General features: G+C 43.8%; 1 protein-coding gene across 2 annotated transcripts in view; it reads right to left on the reverse strand.

Annotated features, from left to right (window-relative positions):
* The window catches only part of KCNG3 (potassium voltage-gated channel modifier subfamily G member 3), a 40,269-nt gene extending 36,909 nt beyond the window's left edge, over positions 1 to 3,360 (reverse strand). The window contains exon 1 of one of the 2 annotated variants that reach the window (XM_073672033.1): positions 2,292 to 3,360. In XM_073672033.1, the coding sequence (XP_073528134.1) occupies positions 2,292 to 2,893 (602 nt within the window). In that variant the 5' untranslated portion in view covers positions 2,894 to 3,360. Of the gene's footprint in view, positions 1 to 2,261 lie in introns of both variants that reach the window. The other variant, XM_073672032.1, reaches the window with a different exon arrangement.
* Between the last annotated feature and the right edge of the window lie 18,235 nt (positions 3,361 to 21,595).

The following is a 21,595-nucleotide window of genomic DNA, read 5'->3' on the forward strand; positions in this document are numbered from 1 at the left end:
ACATTGCTCTGAATATGTTCAATATTTTTGACGATTATTGAGTTTTTTCGAGTGGGTTCCAGACATAAGACACTTGCAAATGACGCCGTGTGCCCAAACCCTAATGGCTGCCTTGTACTCTACACGCTATATACAGGAGTGAACGTCACCCAATGGAATATGCACACAGGGTGCTACACAGTGTTTCAGTGGAGATTTTCTAGGCAGAAAATCCACTTGCAGTACCAAGATTGTGCATGAATTTTTAGGAAATTTCATCCACACGCTAAGGACAAAAGCCGCATCGAAAACTGTCTGATCCTGTGGACTGCGCTTTTGCGATGCACAGGGTGAAAGGTGCAGCAAATCTGTAGAATTTCTGCTACAAAATCTACAGTGTTTTTTGTTGCTGGAGATTTTTCATTGCAGAAATTCCCATATAAAAGTACTCTAAATCTCTGAGATGTCTATGCTAATTGTGTTAGAGCATAAAATAATAATGTACTCAATTGCATGTGATTTTGACACGTGATCCCGTCCAAGATCATATTGCAAGACATTGTGAAGGATCAGTCGCCCTGGTCGCAGGGGTTATCTCGCATTCATCAATGTCATATGTTACTTGTGAGTGCAATAAGTAGCACTGTGTAGTACTGGTGTCATATATAGGAATAAAGAAATGGTTACTAATGTAAATATTACACAATAGAAATAATAGTAATAATGTATCATGGCGTCAGGCACCATCTATAACAATTTACCTTTGCTTTTTTCTATTTTCAGCAATGTATATCAACACCCATGTATCAAAGCGTGTGTTAGTGACTGGCATGCAAAAGGTTAAAATGCTGTGTCTCCCTCCTTAGTAAACACTCTGGCAGGTTTGGAGGAAGCAGGCAGATAATGAGGTCTATCAGGATTACTTTACAAGTTTTTATATAGGTTCTAATCCCTCAACTCTGCAAAACTCAAGTAACTTCTGGTGTAGCAGGAGATTCCTATCTGGGTAATGTAAAGTGCTGGGGTCTTTCTAGTTACTACTAAGTCAGAGTTGTGGTCCCCATCCTGTGGTGCTCCAACTGTTGCGAATCTACAACAGCATGTTGGGTGCCGTAGTTTTACAACAACTGGAAATTTAGGTAAGAGCTTCAGGCCACTTTCATCGCACAACCTTGAAGTTACGGCTAAATTGTGCAAAAAAAAAAAAAATTGTGCAACTATTCTAGAGATGCAGTTTAGCTAAAATAGCAATTGGATGTGATTTATATCATATAGGATGACAAATTAGGTGCAACCTGGGACCACAAATTCATCAGATTTGGATTTTTTGCACCAGTCATGTTATGTCGCATTGGCAATCATCGGTCCCAATGTTGAAATGCGTATTTCCAGTCTTCATGTTGCACAACCAAAGTCGCCTTCTAGACCTTCTCTTTCAAGTAGGGAAGTGAGAGGGCAACAAAGCCAAATTATAGGGTACCAAATGTAGCATGAGTGAGTAAGTAAGAGGGCACCAAGAGTAACATGACTATGTTAGAGGTGGCAACAAGCGTGACATAACTACATTAGAAGGATCCTAGGGTAAGATGACTACATTAGAAAGCACCAAGGATAACAGGACTATGTGAGAGGGTTCGAAGAGTAAGATGACTACGTTAAAGGGTTAAAAGCGTAACATTAGTACGTTAGTGGGTACAAGGGTAACATGACCAAATTTGAGGTTACAAAGGGTAAAATTATGTTAGAGGGCAACAAAGGTAAGATGACTACGTTAGAAGGCACCAAGTGTAACATGGCTACATTAGCAAGGGTAAGATGATTAAGTTAGAGTGTGGCAACAGTAGCATGAGAACCATCTGTAACATGACTATGTTAGAGGGTGTTAAGGGTAAAATGACTACGTTAGAGGATACCATGGGTAAGATGACTATGTTAGAGGACACCAAGTGTAACATGACTATGTTAGCAAAAGTAAAATGACTACGTTAGAGAGTGCCAAGGGTGAGATGACTAGGTTAGAGGGTAATAGGCGTAACATAACTGCGTTAGAGAGAATGAAGGGTAACAGGACTACGTTAGAGAGTGCCAACGGTAACATGACTATATTGGAGGGTGCCAAGGGTAACATGAATACGTTAGCGAGTAAAAGGCGTAACATGACTACGATAGGGAGTGCGAAGGGTAACATAACTGTGTTAGAAGGTACCAAGGGTAACATGACTGTGCAATTAAACCCACCAAGACAGACGGACACTGATAGTATTGATAATGACTGTTCGTACCCCGAAGGTTCCCATAGACTTGCTGTATACCTGTGCTCCTCCACGCTCCTATTCTCTGCTGTCTTCCAGTCAGGTAAGGTGCTAGCACATAAGACCACCATGGAGACAATGACAAAAAGAATAGATATCACAGCCAAGATTTGGGCTGCCAAGGATGAGGTGGGCTCCTCAAAAGTCCTCCTCATACGCTCCAACCACTTCTTTTCCCCAGGTGCCTGGAGGTCCTCCTGGACTGCAGTCTCATCAGGCTTAGTCTCATCAGACATGTAGGTGTAGGTGTCTGACATGCGGTCATCCAGTCTTCTTTGACAACAATATTCTAGTTGGGAACACTCCAGCCCCCAGTAGATCATCTCATTGTAGAAGGAAAGCTCGCACATTTGGGGTACGAACCTTAGTTTGCCATACTTAACATACATCATGATAAAACCAAATGCCTCCGAATGCCTGTCAAAGAAATACTCATTCCTTTCCTGGTCATAATCATCACAAACCTCTAAGACATCTTTCTCCGAGGAACATCCATGGAGCCTGCTCACCCTCCTCAGCGGAAAATCCTTAATCACATCCTGGGAAAAGGAATATCTGTCACCCCCAACATTAAGGATAAAGGGGTCCCTTGAAAAGTTCATTGCTGAGGCCAAACAGTTGGGTGCTGTCCTTCAGTACCACCCAGGAGCAGGTGAAGGACAAGCTAGAGTTGTGATTCTCACCTTAAAGTTTTAGCTCTGCTTGAACCTCCAGATTGCTTCCAGCCTGTCTCCCCTGGAGGATCCAAACAGATCGCTGGTACATTACACAACATGGTTAACAAGAGGAGTAGAAGATCTCAAGGCACCAAGGAAAAGTTCAGAAGAAATTCTTGACCCAGGAGGTCTTCTGAGTACCCCCCTTCACAAAGTCTTCTTGTTCTTCCCACACAGACATTAGATCACACAATGTATCAAGAAGTAACTATTCAGTGATTGTATGGAAGAGCAGGAAATCTACCAGGAAGGGAGGGAGAAGTGCTGAGAGCCACCAGCTCTGCTGCCTCCTGATCTTCAGTGTCTGCTGAACTTTACTCAATGTGAGAAGCACTCAGAGGGAGGAGGACAAGGAGGAGGAGGAGGGATGGAGGTGGGAGCAGGCTTGTGTCTACAGAAACCTCCCTGGTGCTGTTCTGTTTGTGTCACATGAATGTAATGTATGTTGTCTACTGTACATGATCAGCAGATCTGCAGAGCTCCCTGCACTGAGGGCTGCACAGCACAGCTCTCCAGTGCATATGTCCCTGCTGCTCATAACATCTCTGAGATACAAAGCCTACAAAACGCAGCCATGCGCCCTCTCACCCTCATAAGCTATGATGCCAACCGTTCAGAAATTCCAGGACCATCCATAAAAATAAGGCACTCTGTCCGTAAACAAATGTAAGGCGTCCGTGATTTTTTTTGAAGCTGAAGAAATTTATACAGATTATTTTGTAATTATCATTATTTTACAGCTTACAGTGAATGTAACTGATGTCTTCATATCAGAATTATGGGCTGTAGACACGGATCACTGATAATCAGAATGATTTATTCTGGTTTTCCAATGTGTCCATAAAAAATATTATGTCTGTGATTTTTTGATAAGCTGTCCAGAAAAAATAAAAAGTCAAATTGGCAACCCTGCCTATAAGGAATCTCTGCTTCTTTCTTTCTCTCTATTTCTCCTCTTTTTTTCTGTCATTTAATATCTATCTATCTCATATCTATCTATCCATTTATCTATCTATCTATCTATCTATCTATCTATCCATCTATCTATCCATTTATCTATCTATCCTTGTTACTATCCATGCATTCCCCCATTTCTATAAGGGACCTTTGTTTCTTTCTCTTCTTTCTTTATCATTTAATATCTATCTATCTATCTATCTATCTATCCCTGTTACTATCTATGTTTTCCTCCATTTCTGTAAGGGATCTTTCTTTCTTTCTTTCTTTCTTTCTTTCTTTCTTTCTTTCTTCCCTTTCCTTTTCTTTCTTTCTTTCTGTTTTTAGAGTTCCTCACCTTAGGGGCTCCTAGGAAATTGGCGTTTTAGTTCATTCTCTATCTACTGCCATGGGGCAGGGAAAAATGCAGAATGAGCCCGTTCATTCCAGCAATTGTGGGGGTCCCACAATCTAATTCCATCCTGTAGCATATATTCAATAAGATTATTCACATATCATTGCCGTCTTTCCAGTCTGTCATGTACCGTTCAGTGATATAAATTGTTTGTACTTCGGAGGGAATTTATAAAAGACCTAATACACAAGTTTTATGACACAAAAAGTCACAATTTTTGGAGCAGAACATTTGCCCATTTTTACGTTAGAATTGGACTGGCATGGTAAACACTGGTTTTGATCAATCACCCTTCATATTTTAAAGGGAAGTTGAAACATTAAACATGGTGTCCGATCGCCAGGCAGCATGTTATAGAGCAGGAGGAACTGGGCAGATTGATATAAAATTTTGTTGGTAAAGATTAAGGCTTCAGTAAGGCTTGATTTATTCATTTAATTTCCTGATCATTCTAGGCTTAAAAGTCCAGTGGGCGGTTCTAATCAGTGACAGCCTTCCTTGTGTTATTGTGTGCGTACATCGATCGTAGAACCGCCCACTGGACTCCTAAGGCCACAAAGTGCAGAGATTTAAATAAAAAAAATATAAGTTATAATGAGTGTTTTCTAGTGATGAGCGAGCATACTCGCAAGTACTCAGTACTCGCCCGAGCATCTCAGTACTCGAGATGCTCGGAGCTCGCCGAGTACTTGCGAGATGCTCGGGCGGATGCTCGGGTAACCTCCCTGCATGTTTGGCGCGCCTTAGAGCACCAATCAACATGCAGGGATTGCCTGTCACTCTTTGTAATGCCGAAGCCATGGTGGTTGTGGCATTACAGTGATTGGCTGGCCGCACAGCGTCATCAGGTCTATATCAGACCTGGCGCCGCTGTGCTCGTCACAGTCACTCCGGAATCAGACAGTGTAGGGAGAGCTGCTGCTGAGCTAGGGAGAGATTTGGTTGTGTATTAGGTAGTGTAGGGAGAAAACAAGTACATTACACATATCCATCTCAACAAACAGTCCTTCTGAGGACTAATCCATCTGCAGAGATATCAGGCAGGCAGTGTATATAGGCAGGCAGGGTATATAGCAGACTGCAGTGCATATAGCATAAGCGGCTCCATTCCAGTTCTGCCTTCTGCTGCTGTTAGATATTTCTAGACAAAGGCCCAGGTCTCAGGGGACAGGAATAATTTTTTTTTGGATCTTAATCCTCATTATTTGCTTAAAAAGCAATCCAGAGAACACCGTTTTTCTGCGCCATTTGCTTGTTGGCACTGCAGAATACAGCCAGGTCCTTTCCATATTACAGCGCTAAAAATCCAGCTATTTAAAACTGTGGTTTGTCCGTGACACGGATCACATATAATTGCGCTGAAAATGCTGCCATTTTTGGCCTCCATTCAAATTTTTTTTCAGTGTGTCAGCAAAGTTTTTGACACCGGTTTGCTGTTCAAAATAGTTACCTACAGGCCAGGTATTTAAAACTGTGGTTTCTCCATCACACGGATTACATATAACTTTGCTCCAAATTCAAGCATTTGTAGTGAGCGTGGAAGATATTATCCTCCATTTAAAATGGCAAGGCGCGTGGCAAGGGACGGGGAACTGGACGTGACGGTGATGGTGCATGCAGAGGCTGAGGCCGAGGCCGTGGGCAAGCTGAAATTGTGCCACAACAAACACCCACATCTTCTCGCCTGACCTCCCTGTCCCAATTCCTAGGGGACCGTATGCACACCACTATTGAACCCAGAGCAGTGTCAAAAGGTTGTTGGTTGGATAGCGGATAATGCTTCATGTCACTTAGCCACCACCACCACCACCCTGCCTTCCACATGGTCAAGTGTCAGTAGCCGTTCGTCTGGACCGCATATTCCTCACCCTGATCCTCCTTCCTCCCACCATGCCGAGTGCCCGGAGACGACTGATCCCACACTTGGACACTCCGACGAAGAGCTGTTCACTTTTCCATTTATAGATTCGGGCCTCTCGCCTGGTCCACTTGAAGCGGGGCAAGAAGAGATTGAATGTAGCGATGTCCAAATATTTGAGCAGCCACGGTCACACGAAGGCGACGGTGGGAAAATGTCACAAGAGGTGGACGATGATGAGACACAATTGCCAGAAAGTCAGGAGGAGGACCAGGGTACGTAAGTGGAAGACGAGGTGGTGGATGATATAGTAACTGACCCAACCTGGCAGAAGGACATGCAGAGCGAGGACCGCAGCAAACAGGGGGAGGGAGGCAGAGCACAACAACAGGCAAGAAGAAGCAGTGTGGTGGCCGCAGACAGAAAGCAGGCAACCATTCCCCGTAACACCAACACGAAGGAAGTTGCCAGTACAACTGTTAGGTCTTCCAGAGTCTGGTTGTTTTTTAAAGACTCTGCCGATAACCCCAAAAAGGCCATTTGCACCACCTGCCAGGCCAGCATCAGCAGGGGTGGCAAAACGACCAGCCTGACCACCACCAGCATGATCCGGCACATGGCAGGAAAGCACCCGACTTTGTGGGCCCAACCCCAGGGTCCAGGAACAGAGTCTGCGGGTGGCACCATTGCTTCTTCTGCTGTTGTGCATGCAAGCCAATCCCCTGTCCATGGTGCATGCGAAGATGCCTCCTGCCCTGCACCTGTCGTTGCACACTCTCAAGTAGCAGCATCAGGAAGCACGTCCACGTACTTGTCCCAGCGCAGCGTTCAGTTGTCCATACCCCAGCCCTTGGAACGCAAGCGCAAATACGCAGCCAACACCTCACAGGCCGCACTACTAAATTCCCACATTTCACGACTGCTTGCGCTCAAATTTGTTGCTTTTTAGGCTCATGGAGACGGAAGCATTCCGCAACCTGATGGCGGCGGCCGTCCCTCGGTACTCGGTCTCCAGCCGCCACTATTTCTCCCAGTGTGCCGTCCCCACATTACACAAGCACGTGTCCCAAAACATTAGCCGTGCCCTCAACAACGCAGTTACCGGGAAAGTCTACATAACCACGGACATGTGGACAAGTGCTTGTTGGCAGGGACAGTACATCTCGCTGACGGCACACTGGGTTAACACAGTGGAAGCCCGGACCCAGTCAGACTTTGGGACGGAACACGTCCTCCTGACGCCAAGGACTGCGGGCCCTAGGTCAATCAGGGTTGCCCCCACAGTCTACAGCTCCTGCGCCTCATCCTCCTCTTCCTCTTCAGGCTGCATGTCCAAAATGACTACATCAGTCACAAGCTGGAAGCACTGCAGCAGTGCCTCGGCCAAGTGGCAACAGGTTGTGCTGAAGCTAATATGCTTAGGTGACAAACCGCACAATGCTGAAGAGTTGTGGACAGCTCTGAAAGAGCAAGCAGATCTGTGGCTCACACCGCTAAACCAACAGCCAGGCATGGTCGTGTGTGACAATGGCCGGAACCTGGTGGCGGCTCTGAGGCGAGGCGAGCTCACACCCGTACCATGCCTGGCCCATGTGCTTAACCTCGTGGTTCAGCGGTTTCTCAAATCCTACCCGGAGCTGCCGGATCTGCTTGTTAAAGTACGCCGCCTGTGTGCCCATTTTAGAAAGGCACCTACAGCTTCCGCCGTCCTTGCGGTGTTTCAGCTGCATTTGCAGCTTCCGGCTCACAGACTGGTGTGTGATGTCATCACACGTTGGAGCTCTACACTGCAGATGTTGGGAAGGATTTGTGAGCAGAAGAGGGCAGTTGTTGAGTACCAGCATCAACAAGGCCGTCGGTATTCAGTTCAGACTCCACACATAAGACCTCAGGAGTGGACATGGATGTCAGACATATGTACCATCCTTCAAAACTTTGAGGACTCCACCAAGATGGTGAGCAGCGTTGATGCCATAATTAGCATCACCATCCCGCTTCTCTGTCTTCTGAAATGCTCTCTGCTCACAATCAATAAGGATGCATTGCAGGCGGAGCACGATGAGATGGAGCAAGGAACCATACAGGGTGATTACACACAGCCAAGCCTCATCTCATCCCAACGTGGATTGGGTGACAATGAGGAAGAGGAGGAGGAAGAACAGGAGCTAGTTTCATGCGCTATAGACGGTACTACCTGCACAGCGGTCATATCTTCTGTTCAGCGTGGATGGCCAGAGGACAGAGAGGAGGAGTTGGAGGAGAGCATGGTCAGTCATTCTCTTGGTGAGGACACGGAAATCTCGCCTGTTAGCAGTCAAGCACGCATGGCTGCGTTTATGTTACGCTGCCTTTCCCATGACCCTCGCGTTCTCAAAATTTTGGGTGACAGTCATTACTGGTTGGTGACACTTCTAGACCCACGCTACAAGGAGAACTTTATATCTCTTATTCCTGAGGCGGACAGGTCTACAAAAATGGGACTGTACAAGAAGCCCTTTGTTGCGGAACTATTAAAAAAATTCCCATCTGAAAACGCTGGCGGCAGAGGTCACAATTCGTTGGACAACCAAGCAGTACAGGCGAGAGAGACGCAAACTTCAATCCAGAAGAGGCAGGGGAACACTGTCACAGTTCTGGGAGAATTTTCTCAGCCCCTCCCATCGCACAAGCCCTGAGGCATGGGATACTCTCTGTTATGTTCTGCTACCAGAGCTAAGGAAAGAGAGGAGATCTGTCCCTACGATAGAACTCAGCTGAATCCCTACGATGTAACAGGGAACCTGATCCTGCGATCAGACCTGCTAAAGTCCTAAGCTAGTCTGTACGGAGACCTATAGATGTGGGGAAGGAATCCCTACAAGTACTAAGGACTGGGAGGAAAATGGGACACCTCCTAACAGAAATAGTAGCAGACAGACGAACAAACAAAATATATAGAACATAGAGGTCCGTAGACCAAGCAAACTAACAGAGTTAGATACAGAGCACAGGCTAGCTAGAAAGTAGTTATACAATGAAGTCCAGCAAAGCCAGAAGGGCGGAGCAGGATTAAATAGGCCAACAAGGTCATGTGACCAGCAAAGGAAAAAACCTAAGAGCAAGGTTCTAACAGTACCCCCCCTTCTAAGAGGATCCTCTGGATCCCCTAGGACCAGGCTTATCAGGAAATCTCCTGTGAAACGCTCTGATAAGTCTGGACGCGGAAACATCATCTGACCTCACCCAAGAGTTATTCTCGGGTCCGAAACCTTTCCAGGCCACAAGATACTGCAAACTACCTCTATACCGTCTAGAGTTAAGGATGCGAGAAATTTCATATTCCCCGTCCTCCACCACCGAAGGAACAGAGGCAGAGGCGTCACCATCCGACACAACAGCTTTTTTTTAACAGAGAGACATGAAATACCGGATTAATTCTCCAGGAGGTAGGAACCTCCAACCTAACAGCAGATTGGTTGACAACCTGAAGCACCTTAAAGGGCCCTACAAACTTGGGACCCAATTTCTTAGAAGGAATCCTCAACCGCAGATTCCTAGAGGACAACCAAACCATGTCACCAACAGCGAACAAAACCTCCTGTCGTTTCCTATCAAAGTAGTCTTTAGATTTTCTGTTGGCCTCCTGAAGATTACCACGCACATCCGTCCAAACTCTCTCCAAATCACCGGAAAAATTCTCCTCCTCAGGCACGGCAGATCCCAACTTGGAGAACGACCCAAACGACGGATGTCTCCCAGAACAACAAAAAAAAGGCGAACAACCAGCAGAAGAAGATGTATGATTGTTCAGAGCAAATTCAGCAAGTGGCAGAAACTCAGACAACCCCTCTTGATTGTCTGCCACAAAACAACGCAAGAACTGCTCAACATCCTGTTTTTTCCTTTCTGTCTGGCCATTAGATTCAGGATGATATCCGGACGAGAACGACAAATGAACTCCCAACCTGTCACAAAAGGCACGCCAAAAACGAGCCACGAACTGAGGACCCCTATCAGAAACAATGTCAGTAGGAACGCCATGAAGTCTGACAATTTCCTTGACAAAGGCCTTAGCGAGAGTTTTAGCGCAGGGCAGTTTGACGAAGGGAACCAAGTGACACATCTTGCTAAAACGGTCCACGACCACCCAGATGACAGTAAAACCCTCAGAGGGGGGAAGGTCAGTTATAAAGTCCATAGCCAAATGTGTCCAAGGAGCACTGGGAACCTCCAAAGGACAAAGCAACCCCGCAGCAGGAGTATGTGAGGACTTAGATCTAGCACATATAGTACATTGACGCACCCACTTAATGACCTCCTTCTGCCATCCAGGCCACCAAAAACTGCGACCCACCAGTATCTTGGTCTCAGAGATTCCGGGATGACCTGCCAACCGAGACTCGTGACACTCAACAAACAAATCTCTCCTAAAGGTCCCAGGCACAAACAACCTCCCATGAGGAGTGTTAGATGGGGCATTCTCCTGTGCTTTAAGAATCTCATCTTCCAAAACGGAGTCCAAAGCAGCTATCACAACACCTTCTTGTAAAATGTTCTCCTCTTTCTCAGCACCGACTATGGGAGAAAAACTGCGAGACAAGGCATCCGCCTTAACATTCTTAGTACCAGGGATGTAAGTAACGGAGAAATTAAACCGCGAGAAAAACAGTGCCCACCTAGCCTGACGGGCATTCAGGCGCTTGGCAGCATCAAGATATATCAGATTTTTATGATCCGTAAGAACCTGAACTGGAAATTCCGCACCTTCCAAGAAGTGGCGCCAGTGTTCAAATGCGAGTTTAATAGCCAATAATTCCCGATTACCAATATCGTAATTCAGTTCAGTCTCCGAAAATTTTTTTGAAAAAAAGGCACAGGGATGTAATCCATCCCCGTTATCCTGAGACAATACTGCGCCAACCCCCACAGAGAAAGCATCAACCTCAACCAAAAACGGCTTAGTCACATCAGGCTGCATAAGGATGGGAGCAGAGGTGAACCTCTCCTTGAGATACACAAAAGCTTCAATGGCCTCAGAAGACCACTGAACCGCATCAGCACCTTTCCTGGTGAGATCGGTCAGAGGTTTGACAATACTAGAAAAATTTTTTATGAATTTTCTGTAATAATTGGCGAAACCTAAAAACCTCTGTATCGATTTCAAACCAATAGGCCTAGGCCATTCCTGTACAGCTTGAACTTTAACCGGGTCCATCTCAAAACCATCGCTGGAGATAATGTAACCCAAAAAACTAATTCTCTGTACAGCGAACTCACATTTCTCCAGCTTAGCAAAAAGCGAATTGTCCATTAATAACTGTAATACCTCACGTACGCTCCGCCAATGAGACTCCAGATCCGGCGAATAAATCAAAATGTCATCCAAATACACAACCACATTTTTGCCGATCAAAGGTCTAAGGATGTCATTAATAAGATTCTGAAAAAATGCAGGAGCATTAGTAAGACCAAAAGGCATAACCAGATTCTCAAAATGACCCACAGGAGTGTTAAAAGCAGTCTTCCATTCGTCACCCTCCTTCATGCGCAACAGATTGTATGCCCCCTTAAGGTCAATTTTAGAGAACCACTTGGCCCCCATTAACTGGTTAAACAGATCAGGAATCAATGGCAGTTGGTAAGGATTGCATACAGTAATTTTGTTAATCTCACGAAAATCCAGACAAGGACGTAAACCGCCGTCCTTTTTTTTTACAAAAAAAAATCCAACCGCCACAGGAGACTTAGAGGGCCTAATGTGACCGGCGGCCAAACTTGTCTGTATGTATTCCTCCAAAGCCTTCCTCTCAGGAATAGTAAGGTTAAATAAACGACTTTTAGGAAGAGTCGCTCCAGGGACAAATTCAATAGAACAATCATAGTCTCTATGGGGAGGCAAAACCTGCGATTCCTTCTCAGAAAAAACTCTCCAAAAATCCTGAATAGGAACAGGCAATTCTCCCCTATCCAAAGCTGCAATACGCCCATTACAACACTTGTCATAACATTTATGGCTCCAGGATTTAATTTCACTGGTAGACCAATCCAGTACAGGATTGTGAAATTTTAACCAGGGCAATCCCAATATTACTGGAGAAGGCAAGTTATTCAAAACTACCAAATCCAATTTCTCATGGTGAACACCATTAATAGTGAGAGGAAATTCACAGACCTTGAGAGTAATATTCTTCAAAGGGGAACCATCCACAGAAACCACAGCAATGGGGGATGATAAAGGTTCGGGTTTTAAATTGAGTCTTTCCAAGAATCCCCCATCAATTACATTCAGAGTAGACCCACAATCAACAAACACCCGAAATTCCATTAATTTTTCCTGAGCAATCGTGGAAGCAGCTAAAAATACACCCTTGGAATTTAAACAGGCAATACGGGCATGACTGACCATTTTTTTTTCTTTCTTCATACGAAGCTCACAGCCTTTAATCAAATGACCAGATTTTCCCCAATAGAAACACAAGCCTTCAAAAAATCTACGGTCTTTTTCTTGAGAGCGAGGTGCCACCGATCCAATCTCCATCGGTTCACCACTGTTAGTACACACATTCTCATAACCAGAAACTGACATAGCAGAGGATTTGCTCTCATTAACCCTTGCACGCAGTCTCCTATCCACCCGTATAGCTAATTGCATAGCCTGTTGCAAATCTTCAGGTGTAGGATAAGCAATTAGCAGGTCTTTAACCCTTTCATTGAGCCCAGCAAGAAATAGACTTTTCAGAGCAGAATCGTTCCACCCTGTTTGAGTAGACCAACGACGGAAATGAGTACAATATTTTTCCACATTACCTGATCCCTGTTTCAAACGTCTCAACTCAGTCTCAGCTGATGCGACACGGTCAGGATCATCATATAATAGTCCCAAAGCAGAAAAAAAAACTATCCACTGATCTGAAGCATGTATCTCTAGGTTGCAAAGAAAAGGCCCACTCCTGAGGCTCTTTGCGCAAAAGTGACATTATGAACCCTATGCGCTGGGATTCATCCCCAGAGGACTTGGGTCTCAAACGAAAATACAATAAGCAAGCATTTTTAAATGAAAAAAATTCTCGGTGTTCACCAAAAAATAAATCCGGCAAACATACCTTAGGCTCCAAGAAATGTGCTCCAGGACAGTTACTCACGTGCTGACGGAGCTCGGCCACCTCCAGAGAGAGTCCCTGCAGGTGATGATCCAAATCCTGAACCGACACCATGATGGAACAGAAAAATCTTTCCTTAGAGAATTTGTAGGCTGGACTTACTGTTATGTTCTGCTACCAGAGCTAAGGAAAGAGAGGAGATCTGTCCCTACGATAGAACTCAGCTGAATCCCTATGATGTAACAGGGAACCTGATCCTGCGATCAAACCTGCTAAAGTCCTAAGCTAGTCTGTACGGAGACCTATAGATGTGGGGAAGGAATCCCTACAAGTACTAAGGACTGGGAGGAAAATGGGACACCTCCTAACAGAAATAGTAGCAGACAGACGAACAAACAAAATATATAGAACATAGAGGTCCGTAGACCAAGCAAACTAACAAAGTTAGATACAGAGCACAGGCTAGCTAGAAAGTAGTTATACAATGAAGTCCAGCAAAGCCAGAAGGGCGGAGCAGGATTAAATAGGCCAACAAGGTCATGTGACCAGCAAAGGAAAAAACCTAAGAGCAAGGTTCTAACACTCTCACAAGGAGTGCAAAGTTTGGGAAGATGCTGAGGGAGTACCTTGCCGACTGTACCAACGTCCTCCGTGATTCCTCTGTGCCTTATAATTATTGGGTATCCAAGCTGGATACGTGGAATGAACTGGCTCTCTATGCCTGGGAGGTCCTGGCCTGCCCAGCCACCAGCGTTTTATCAGAGCGTGTTTTTAGTGCCGCTGGTGGAATTATAACTGATAAGTGCATCCGCCTGTCAACTGAAAATGCTGACAGGCTGACTCTTATAAAAATGAACAAGGGCTGGATTGGGCCAGACTTCTCAACACTACCGAATGATAGCAACGTAACATAAACTCAAATCCAGTGTCTTTTTTTTCCCATACACCTCTTCACACCCACACATGGGTATAAGCTTCCTGATTTTGGCTATTAGCTCTTGTCCTCCTCCTTCTCCTCCACCACCATATCACCAGGGTGACCGTGGTCCATAACGCAACACCCACATAATTTTTTTAAAGGGTGTTTTTGATGGCCGTAAAAAAATTTTTTTATACAGTATGTTCATGTATACCCCCCAGGGGTAAATGTTTGTCAGCCCATACACTTAGTGCTTGGGCATTACAAGTATAGGAGACCCACTCCTTTCTAATGGGAACATTTTCTTATGAGGCCCTCCTCCACGTCTCTTCCAAGGGGCATTGGAGTGCCTCCCAATTTTTGGCAGCCCTTACATTCACTGCATAGGCAAACATAATGGGAGAACCACTTCCTAATAATGGGTACATTGTTTTAAGGAGACCCTCTGACCTCCAAGTCTCTTCCAAGGGGTATTGGAGTGCCTCCCAATTTTTGGCAACCCTTGCATTCACTGTATAGGCAAACACATTGGGAGACCCACTTCCTAATAATGGGAACATTGTTTTAAGGAGGCCCTCTGACCTCCACGTCTCTTCCAAGTGGTATTGGGGTGCGTCCAAATTTTCAAAGTGGTATTGGGGTGCGTCCAAATTTTGGGCAGCTCAGCCACTCACTGCATACGCAATAACAGTATAGGAGACCCACTCTTTAGTAATGGGAACAATAAAACATAGCCGGCTGATGGCTCTCTAAGAATAGTGAGGGCCAACTGCTGGCCCTTTAAGAATAGTAAAGGCCGCCTGTTGGCCCTATAAAAATAGGCTTTGTGACTTTCAGAGTCCCTCCTTCATAAATGAAACACGATGTGTCTGATGATATCTCACACACCACATGGCCGGATAAGGTTGTAAAATGTTAAAATGACATTTCCTGGTGAATGCATTTGTCACGGTAGAAAGCAATGCAAAAGTGAACAAACGCATCAAAAACGCTACGTGTGAACATAGACCAAGGTTTGGAGGAGCATTTTTGTTTTTGGTTATTTATTTTGCCTTATATACAAGTCATTACCCTGGAAAGGATGTTCCTTAACATATTTCCCAGGAAAATCCATTTTGGTTACTTTTTTGTATGTTTTATTGTGCGTCCGTAAAAGTGGCGTAATACTCTGACAACGTTGTTGACAGCAGTGACCTGGGAGTCAGAAATGCTTCCAGGGGTCTTCCCCATGCTGTTCCCATGTCATTTGAGCACTGTTCCCATCGATTTGGGCAATTTTAGGCCCTCTGCAGACCACCGGGGGGGAGCCATCGGAAAAATGCTCGAGTTTCCCATAGACTTACATTGGGCTCGTTGCTCGGGTCGAGCACCCGAGTATTCCAATGTGCTCGACCCGAGCATCGAGCACCCGAGCATTTTAGTGCTCGCCCATCGCTAGTGTTTTCCCATAAAACTATATATTTATGTGTTCAGCTCCTCCTGTTCTATAAGATCATGTCTGCATATAGTAATACACTGTCAATGTGCCAAGTTCCCTTTAAGGGCATTATTGAGTTCATCATGTACTGTAACCATAACCTCAAGGCAGTGTCATTTATACAGCGAGTGGTATCACGATGTTACTTAGTGGGCAGCTTGGTCAGTTCAGACAAAGATCTAAACTGACGTCTGATAACTTCCTTCACCTGATCTGTCAGGACTTTTCCCGTCATGTGTAATCTTCACAGTAAATATTCTTCCTAGTCCTCATATTCAGACAATTTCTTAGCTCCTTGGTTTGCACGAGGACTATATCTTCTACTTGAGTTCATATTTAATTTAATGTTGTCAATGTGACATTGTATCATATTTCATTATATATATACAGTACAGACCAAAAGTTTGGACACACCTTCTCATTTAAAGATTTTTCTGTATTTTCATGACTTTGAAAATTGTACATTCACACTGAAGGCATCAAAACTATGAATTAACACATGTGGAATTATATACTTAACAAAAAAGTGTGAAACAACTGAAAATATGTCTTATATTCTAGGTTCTTCAAAGTAGCCACCTTTTGCTTTGATGACTGCTTTGCACACTCTTGGCATTCTCTTGATGAGCTTCAAGAGGTAGTCACCAGAAATGGTTTTCACTTCACAGGTGTGCCCTGTCAGTTTTAATAAGTGTGATTTCTTGCCTTATAAACGGGGTTGGGACCATCAGTTGTGTTGTGCAAAAGTCAGGTGGATACACAGCTGATAGTCCTACTGAATAGACTGTTAGAATTTGTATTATGGCAAGAAAAAAGGAGCTAAGTAAAGAAAAATGAGTGGCCATCATTACTTTAAGAAATGAAGGTCAGTCAGTCCGAAAAATTGGGAAAACTTTGAAAGTGTCCCCAAGTGCAGTTGCAAAAACCATCAAGCGCTACAAAGAAACTGGCTCACATGAGGACCGCCCCAGGAAAGGAAGACCAAGAGTCACCTCTGCTTCTGAGGATAAGTTTACCCGAGTCACCAGCATCATAAATCGCAGGTTAACAGCAGCTCAGATTAGAGACCAGGTCAATGCCACACAGAGTTCTAGCAGCAGACACATCTCTTCAACAACTGTTAAGAGGAGACTTTGTGCAGCAGGCCTTCATGGTAAAATAGCTGCTAGGAAACCACTGCTAAGGACAGGCAACAAGCAGAACAGACTTGTTTGGGCTAAAGAACACAAGAAATGGACATTAGACCAGTGGAAATCTGTGCTTTGGTCTGATGAGTCCAAATTTGAGATCTTTGGTTCCAACCACCGTGTCTTTGTGCGACGCAGAAAAGGTGAACGGATGGACTCTGCATGCCTGGTTCCCACCGTGAAGCATGGAGGAGGAGGTGTGATGGTGTGGGGGTGCTTTGCTGGTGACACTGTTGGAGATTTATTCAAAATTGAAGGCATACTGAATCAGCATGGCTACCACAGCATCTTGCAGCAGCATGCCATTCCTTCCGGTTTGCGTTTAGTTGGACCATCATTTATTTTTCAACAGGACAATGATCTCAAACACACCTCCAGGCTGTGTAAGGGCTATTTGACCAAGAAGGAGAGTGATGGGGTGCTACGCCAGAAGACTTGGCCTCCACAGTCACCAGACCTGAACCCAATCGAGATGGTTTGGGGTGAGCTGGACCGCAGAGTGAAGGCAAAAGGGCCAACAAGTGCTAAGCATCTCTGGGAACTCAAGATTGTTGGAAGACCATTTCTGGGGACTACCTCTTGAAACTCATCAAGAGAATGCCAAGAGTGTGTAAAGCAGTTATCAAAGCAAAAGGTGGCTACTTTGAAGAACCTAGAATATAAGACATATTTTCAGTTGTTTCACACTTTTTTGTTAAGTATATAATTCCACATGTGTTAATTCATAGTTTTGATGCCTTCAGCGTGAATGTACAATTTTCAAAGTCATGAAAATACAGAAAAATCTTTAAATGAGAAGGTGTGTCCAAACTTTTGGTCTGTACTGTATATACAGTCATATGAAAAAGTTTGGGCACCCCTATTAATCTTAAGCTTAATGTTTTATAAAAATTGGTGTTTTTGCAACAGCTATTTCAGTTTGATATATGTAATAACTGTTGGATACAGTAATGTTTCTGCCTTGAAATGAGGTTTATTGTACTAACAGAAAATGTGCAATCTGCATTCAAACAAAATTTGACAGGTGCATAAGTATGGGCACCTCACCAGAAAAGTGACATTAATATTTAGTAGATCCTCCTTTTGCAAAAATAACAGCCTCTAGTCGCTTCCTGTAGCTTTTAATGAGTTCCTGGATCCTGGATGAAGGTATTTTTGACCATTCCTCTTTACAAAACAATTCCAGTTCAGTTAAGTTTGATGGTCGCCGAGCATGGACAGCCTCTTCAAATGATCCCACAGATGTTCAATGATATTCAGGTCTGGGGACTGGGATGGCCATTCCAGAACATTGTAATTGTTCCTCTGCATGAATGCCTGAGTAGATTTGGAGCGGTGTTTTGGATCATTGTCTTGCTGAAAGATCCATCCACTGCGTAACTTCAACTTTATCACTGATTCTTGAACACTATTGCCAAGAATCTGCTGATACTGAGTGGAATCCATGCGTCCCTCAACTTTAACAAGATTCCCAGTGCCGGCATTGACCACACAGCCCCAAAGCATGATGGAACCTCCACCAAATTTTACTGTGGGTAGCAAGTGTTTTTCTTGGAATGCTGTGTTTTTTTGCCACCATGCATAACGCCTTTTTGTATGACCAAACAACTCAATCTTGGTTTCATCAGTCCACAGGACCTTCTTCCAAAAAGAAATAGGCTTCTTCAAATGTGCTTTTGCATACCTCAGCCGACTCTGTTTGTGCGTACTTGCAGAAACGGCTTCTTTCGCATCACTCTCCCATACAGCTTCTCCTTGTGCAAAGTGCGTTGTATAGTTGACCGATGCACAGTGACACCATCTGCAGCAAGTTGATGCTGCAGCTCTCTGGAAGTGGTCTGAGGATTGTCCTTGACTGATCTCACCATTCTTCTTCTCTGCCTTTCTGATGTTTTTCTTGTCCTGACACTTCTGGCCTTAACAAGAACTGTCCCTATGTTCTTACATTTCCTTACTATGTTCCTCACAGTGGAAACTGACAGGTTAAATCTCTGAGACAGCTTTTTGTATCCTTCCCCTGAACAACTATGTTGAATAATCTTTGTTTTCAGATCATTTGACAGTTGTTTTGAGGAGCCCATGATGCCACTCTTCAGAGGAGATTCAAACAGGAGAACAACTTGCAAGTGGCCACTTTAAGTAGCTTTTCTCATGATTGCATACACCTGGCTATAAAGTTCAAAGCTCAATGAGGTTACAAAACCAAAAAAAGTGCTTTAGTAAGTCAGTAAAAAGTAGGCAGGAGTATTTAAAACAAGAAAATGATAAGGGTGCCCATACTTATGCACCGGTCAAATTTTGTTTGAATGCAGATTGCACATTTTCTGTTAGCACAATAAACCTCATTTCAAGGCAGAAACATTACTGTGTCCAACAGTTATTACATATATCAAACTGAAATAGATGTTGCAAAAACACCAATTTTTATAAAACATTAAGCTTAAGATTAATAGGGGTGCCCAAACTTTTTCATATGACTGTATATATATATATATATATATATATATATATATATATATATATATATATATATTCAACACTGTTCAAAAGTTTTAGACAGGTGTGGAAAAAATGCTGCAAACTAAGATTGCTTTTAAAAGTAGAAGAATTAATATTTTATTATTATTATTAATTCTTAAATGTATTGCTTATTTTTATGAATGGTCAAAATGCAAATTGAATGCACAAGAGAGAAATCTAAATCATGTCAAGATTTGCTGTGATTGCCTTTGCCTTCATCAGTATTTCTCTGTACTTGTCACTTGCACACAGTTTTGAAGGAACTTGGCAGGAGGTTTTTCCAAACATCTTTGAGAACTAACCCCAGATCTTCTGTGGATGTCCTTTGTACAAATCCTTCTGTCTCTTCCTGTAAATCCCAGACAGACTGGATGATGATGAGAGCAGGGCTCTGTGGGGTCCGTATCATCACTTCTAGGACGCCTTGTTTTGATTTAGGCATCGATTTTTGCATACAAGTGTTATCTGTGTTTTTGACAGATGTTGTACCTGTGATAATCTAAGGGACTATTTACACGTCCGATTTTTTCTCAGACTGAGAGGTCCTTGGAAAATATCAGAGATGCCAAATTTTGATCTGAGGGTCTGATCAAAATCTGCCGTGAAAGTCAATGGGTCTGTGAAAAACATTGCACCAGACATGGATGACATCAGAGTACAATCCGATTTTCACGGCCTGTCTGAATGAAGACGGTGGAGAATTTTTTTTTTATTTCTTCACATACAAGAAAATCAGATCACACTCATTGCACACTCTGATCAGAGTCTGATAAGAATAATCGGTCCGATTTTCTCCTACATGAAAAAATCGGACATCTGAATGAGGTCTGACCCTGAAGACCCTTCTTAATGACATTGGCTGGATGTTTGGGGTCTTTGTTCTGCTGCACAATAAATTTGGAGCCAATCTGACGCCTCCATGATGGTTTTGCATGATGGATGAGTAGCTGCTTGTAAACCATTAACACTACCATTTTTAAAACATTCTTACATTGCAGCATTTTTGCAGAGCACTGGGTGTGTGCATATCTATAATATAACCGGGGATGTGTCCTTCTGTCCGAAGCCTCTATAGACTGAGCATGCTCAGAATGGCGCCACCACGACAATAAGTCCAGGATGAGAGAGAAAGAAAGAGAAAGACAAATTCAGTACACCCCAATAATATTAGTACACTATATATACAGTGGTGGCCAAAAGTATTGGCACCCCTGCAATTCTGTCAGATAATACTCAGTTTCTTCCTGAAAATGACTGCAATCACAAATTCTTTGGTATTATTATCTTCATTTAATTTGTCTTCAATGAAAAAACACAAAAAGAATTGTCCTAAAGCCAAACCTAAAAAAGGGGGTGGACAAAAGTATTGGCACTGTTTGAAAAATCATGTGATGCTTCTCTAATTGGTGTAATTAACAGCACCTGTAACTTACCTGTTGCACCTAACAGGTGTTGGCAATAACTAAATCACACTTGCAGCCAGTTAACATGGATTAAAGTTGACTCAACCTCTGTCCTGTGTCCTTGTGTGTACCACATTGAGCATGGAGAAAAGAAAGAAGACCAAAGAACTGTCTGAGGACTTGAGAAACCAAATTGTGAGGAAGCATGAGCAATCTCAAGGCTACAAGTCCATCTCCAAAGACCTGAATGTTCCTGTGTCTTCCGTGCGCAGTGTCATCAAGAAGTTTAAAGACCATGGCACTGTGGCTAACCTCCCTAGATGTGGACGGAAAAGAAAAATTGACGAGAGATTTCAACGCAAGATTGTGCGGATGGTGGATAAAGAACCTCGACTAACATCCAAACAAGTTCAAGCTGCCTCGCAATCCGAGGGTACAACAGTGTCAACCCGTACTATCCGTCAGCGTCTGAATGAAAAGGGACTGTATGGTAGGATACCAAGGAAGACCCCACTTCTTACCCCGAGACATAAAAAAGCCAGGCTGGAGTTTGCCAAAACTTACCTGAGAAAGACTAAAACGTTTTGGAAGAATGTTCTCTGGTCAGATGAGACAAAAGTAGAGCTTTTTGGGAAAAAGCATCAACATAGAGTGTACAGGAAAAAAAAGAGGCATTCAAAGAAAAGAACACGGTCCCTACAGTCAAACATGGCGGAGGTTCCCTGATGTTTTGGGGTTGCTTTGCTGCCTCTGGCACTGGACTGCTTGACCGTGTGCATGGCATTATGAAGTCT

Source organism: Phyllobates terribilis, unplaced genomic scaffold (genome assembly GCF_046119375.1).
Source record: "Phyllobates terribilis strain yellow unplaced genomic scaffold, ASM4611937v1 Scaffold_3__8_contigs__length_932513732, whole genome shotgun sequence".
Lineage (NCBI taxonomy): Eukaryota > Metazoa > Chordata > Amphibia > Anura > Dendrobatidae > Phyllobates > Phyllobates terribilis.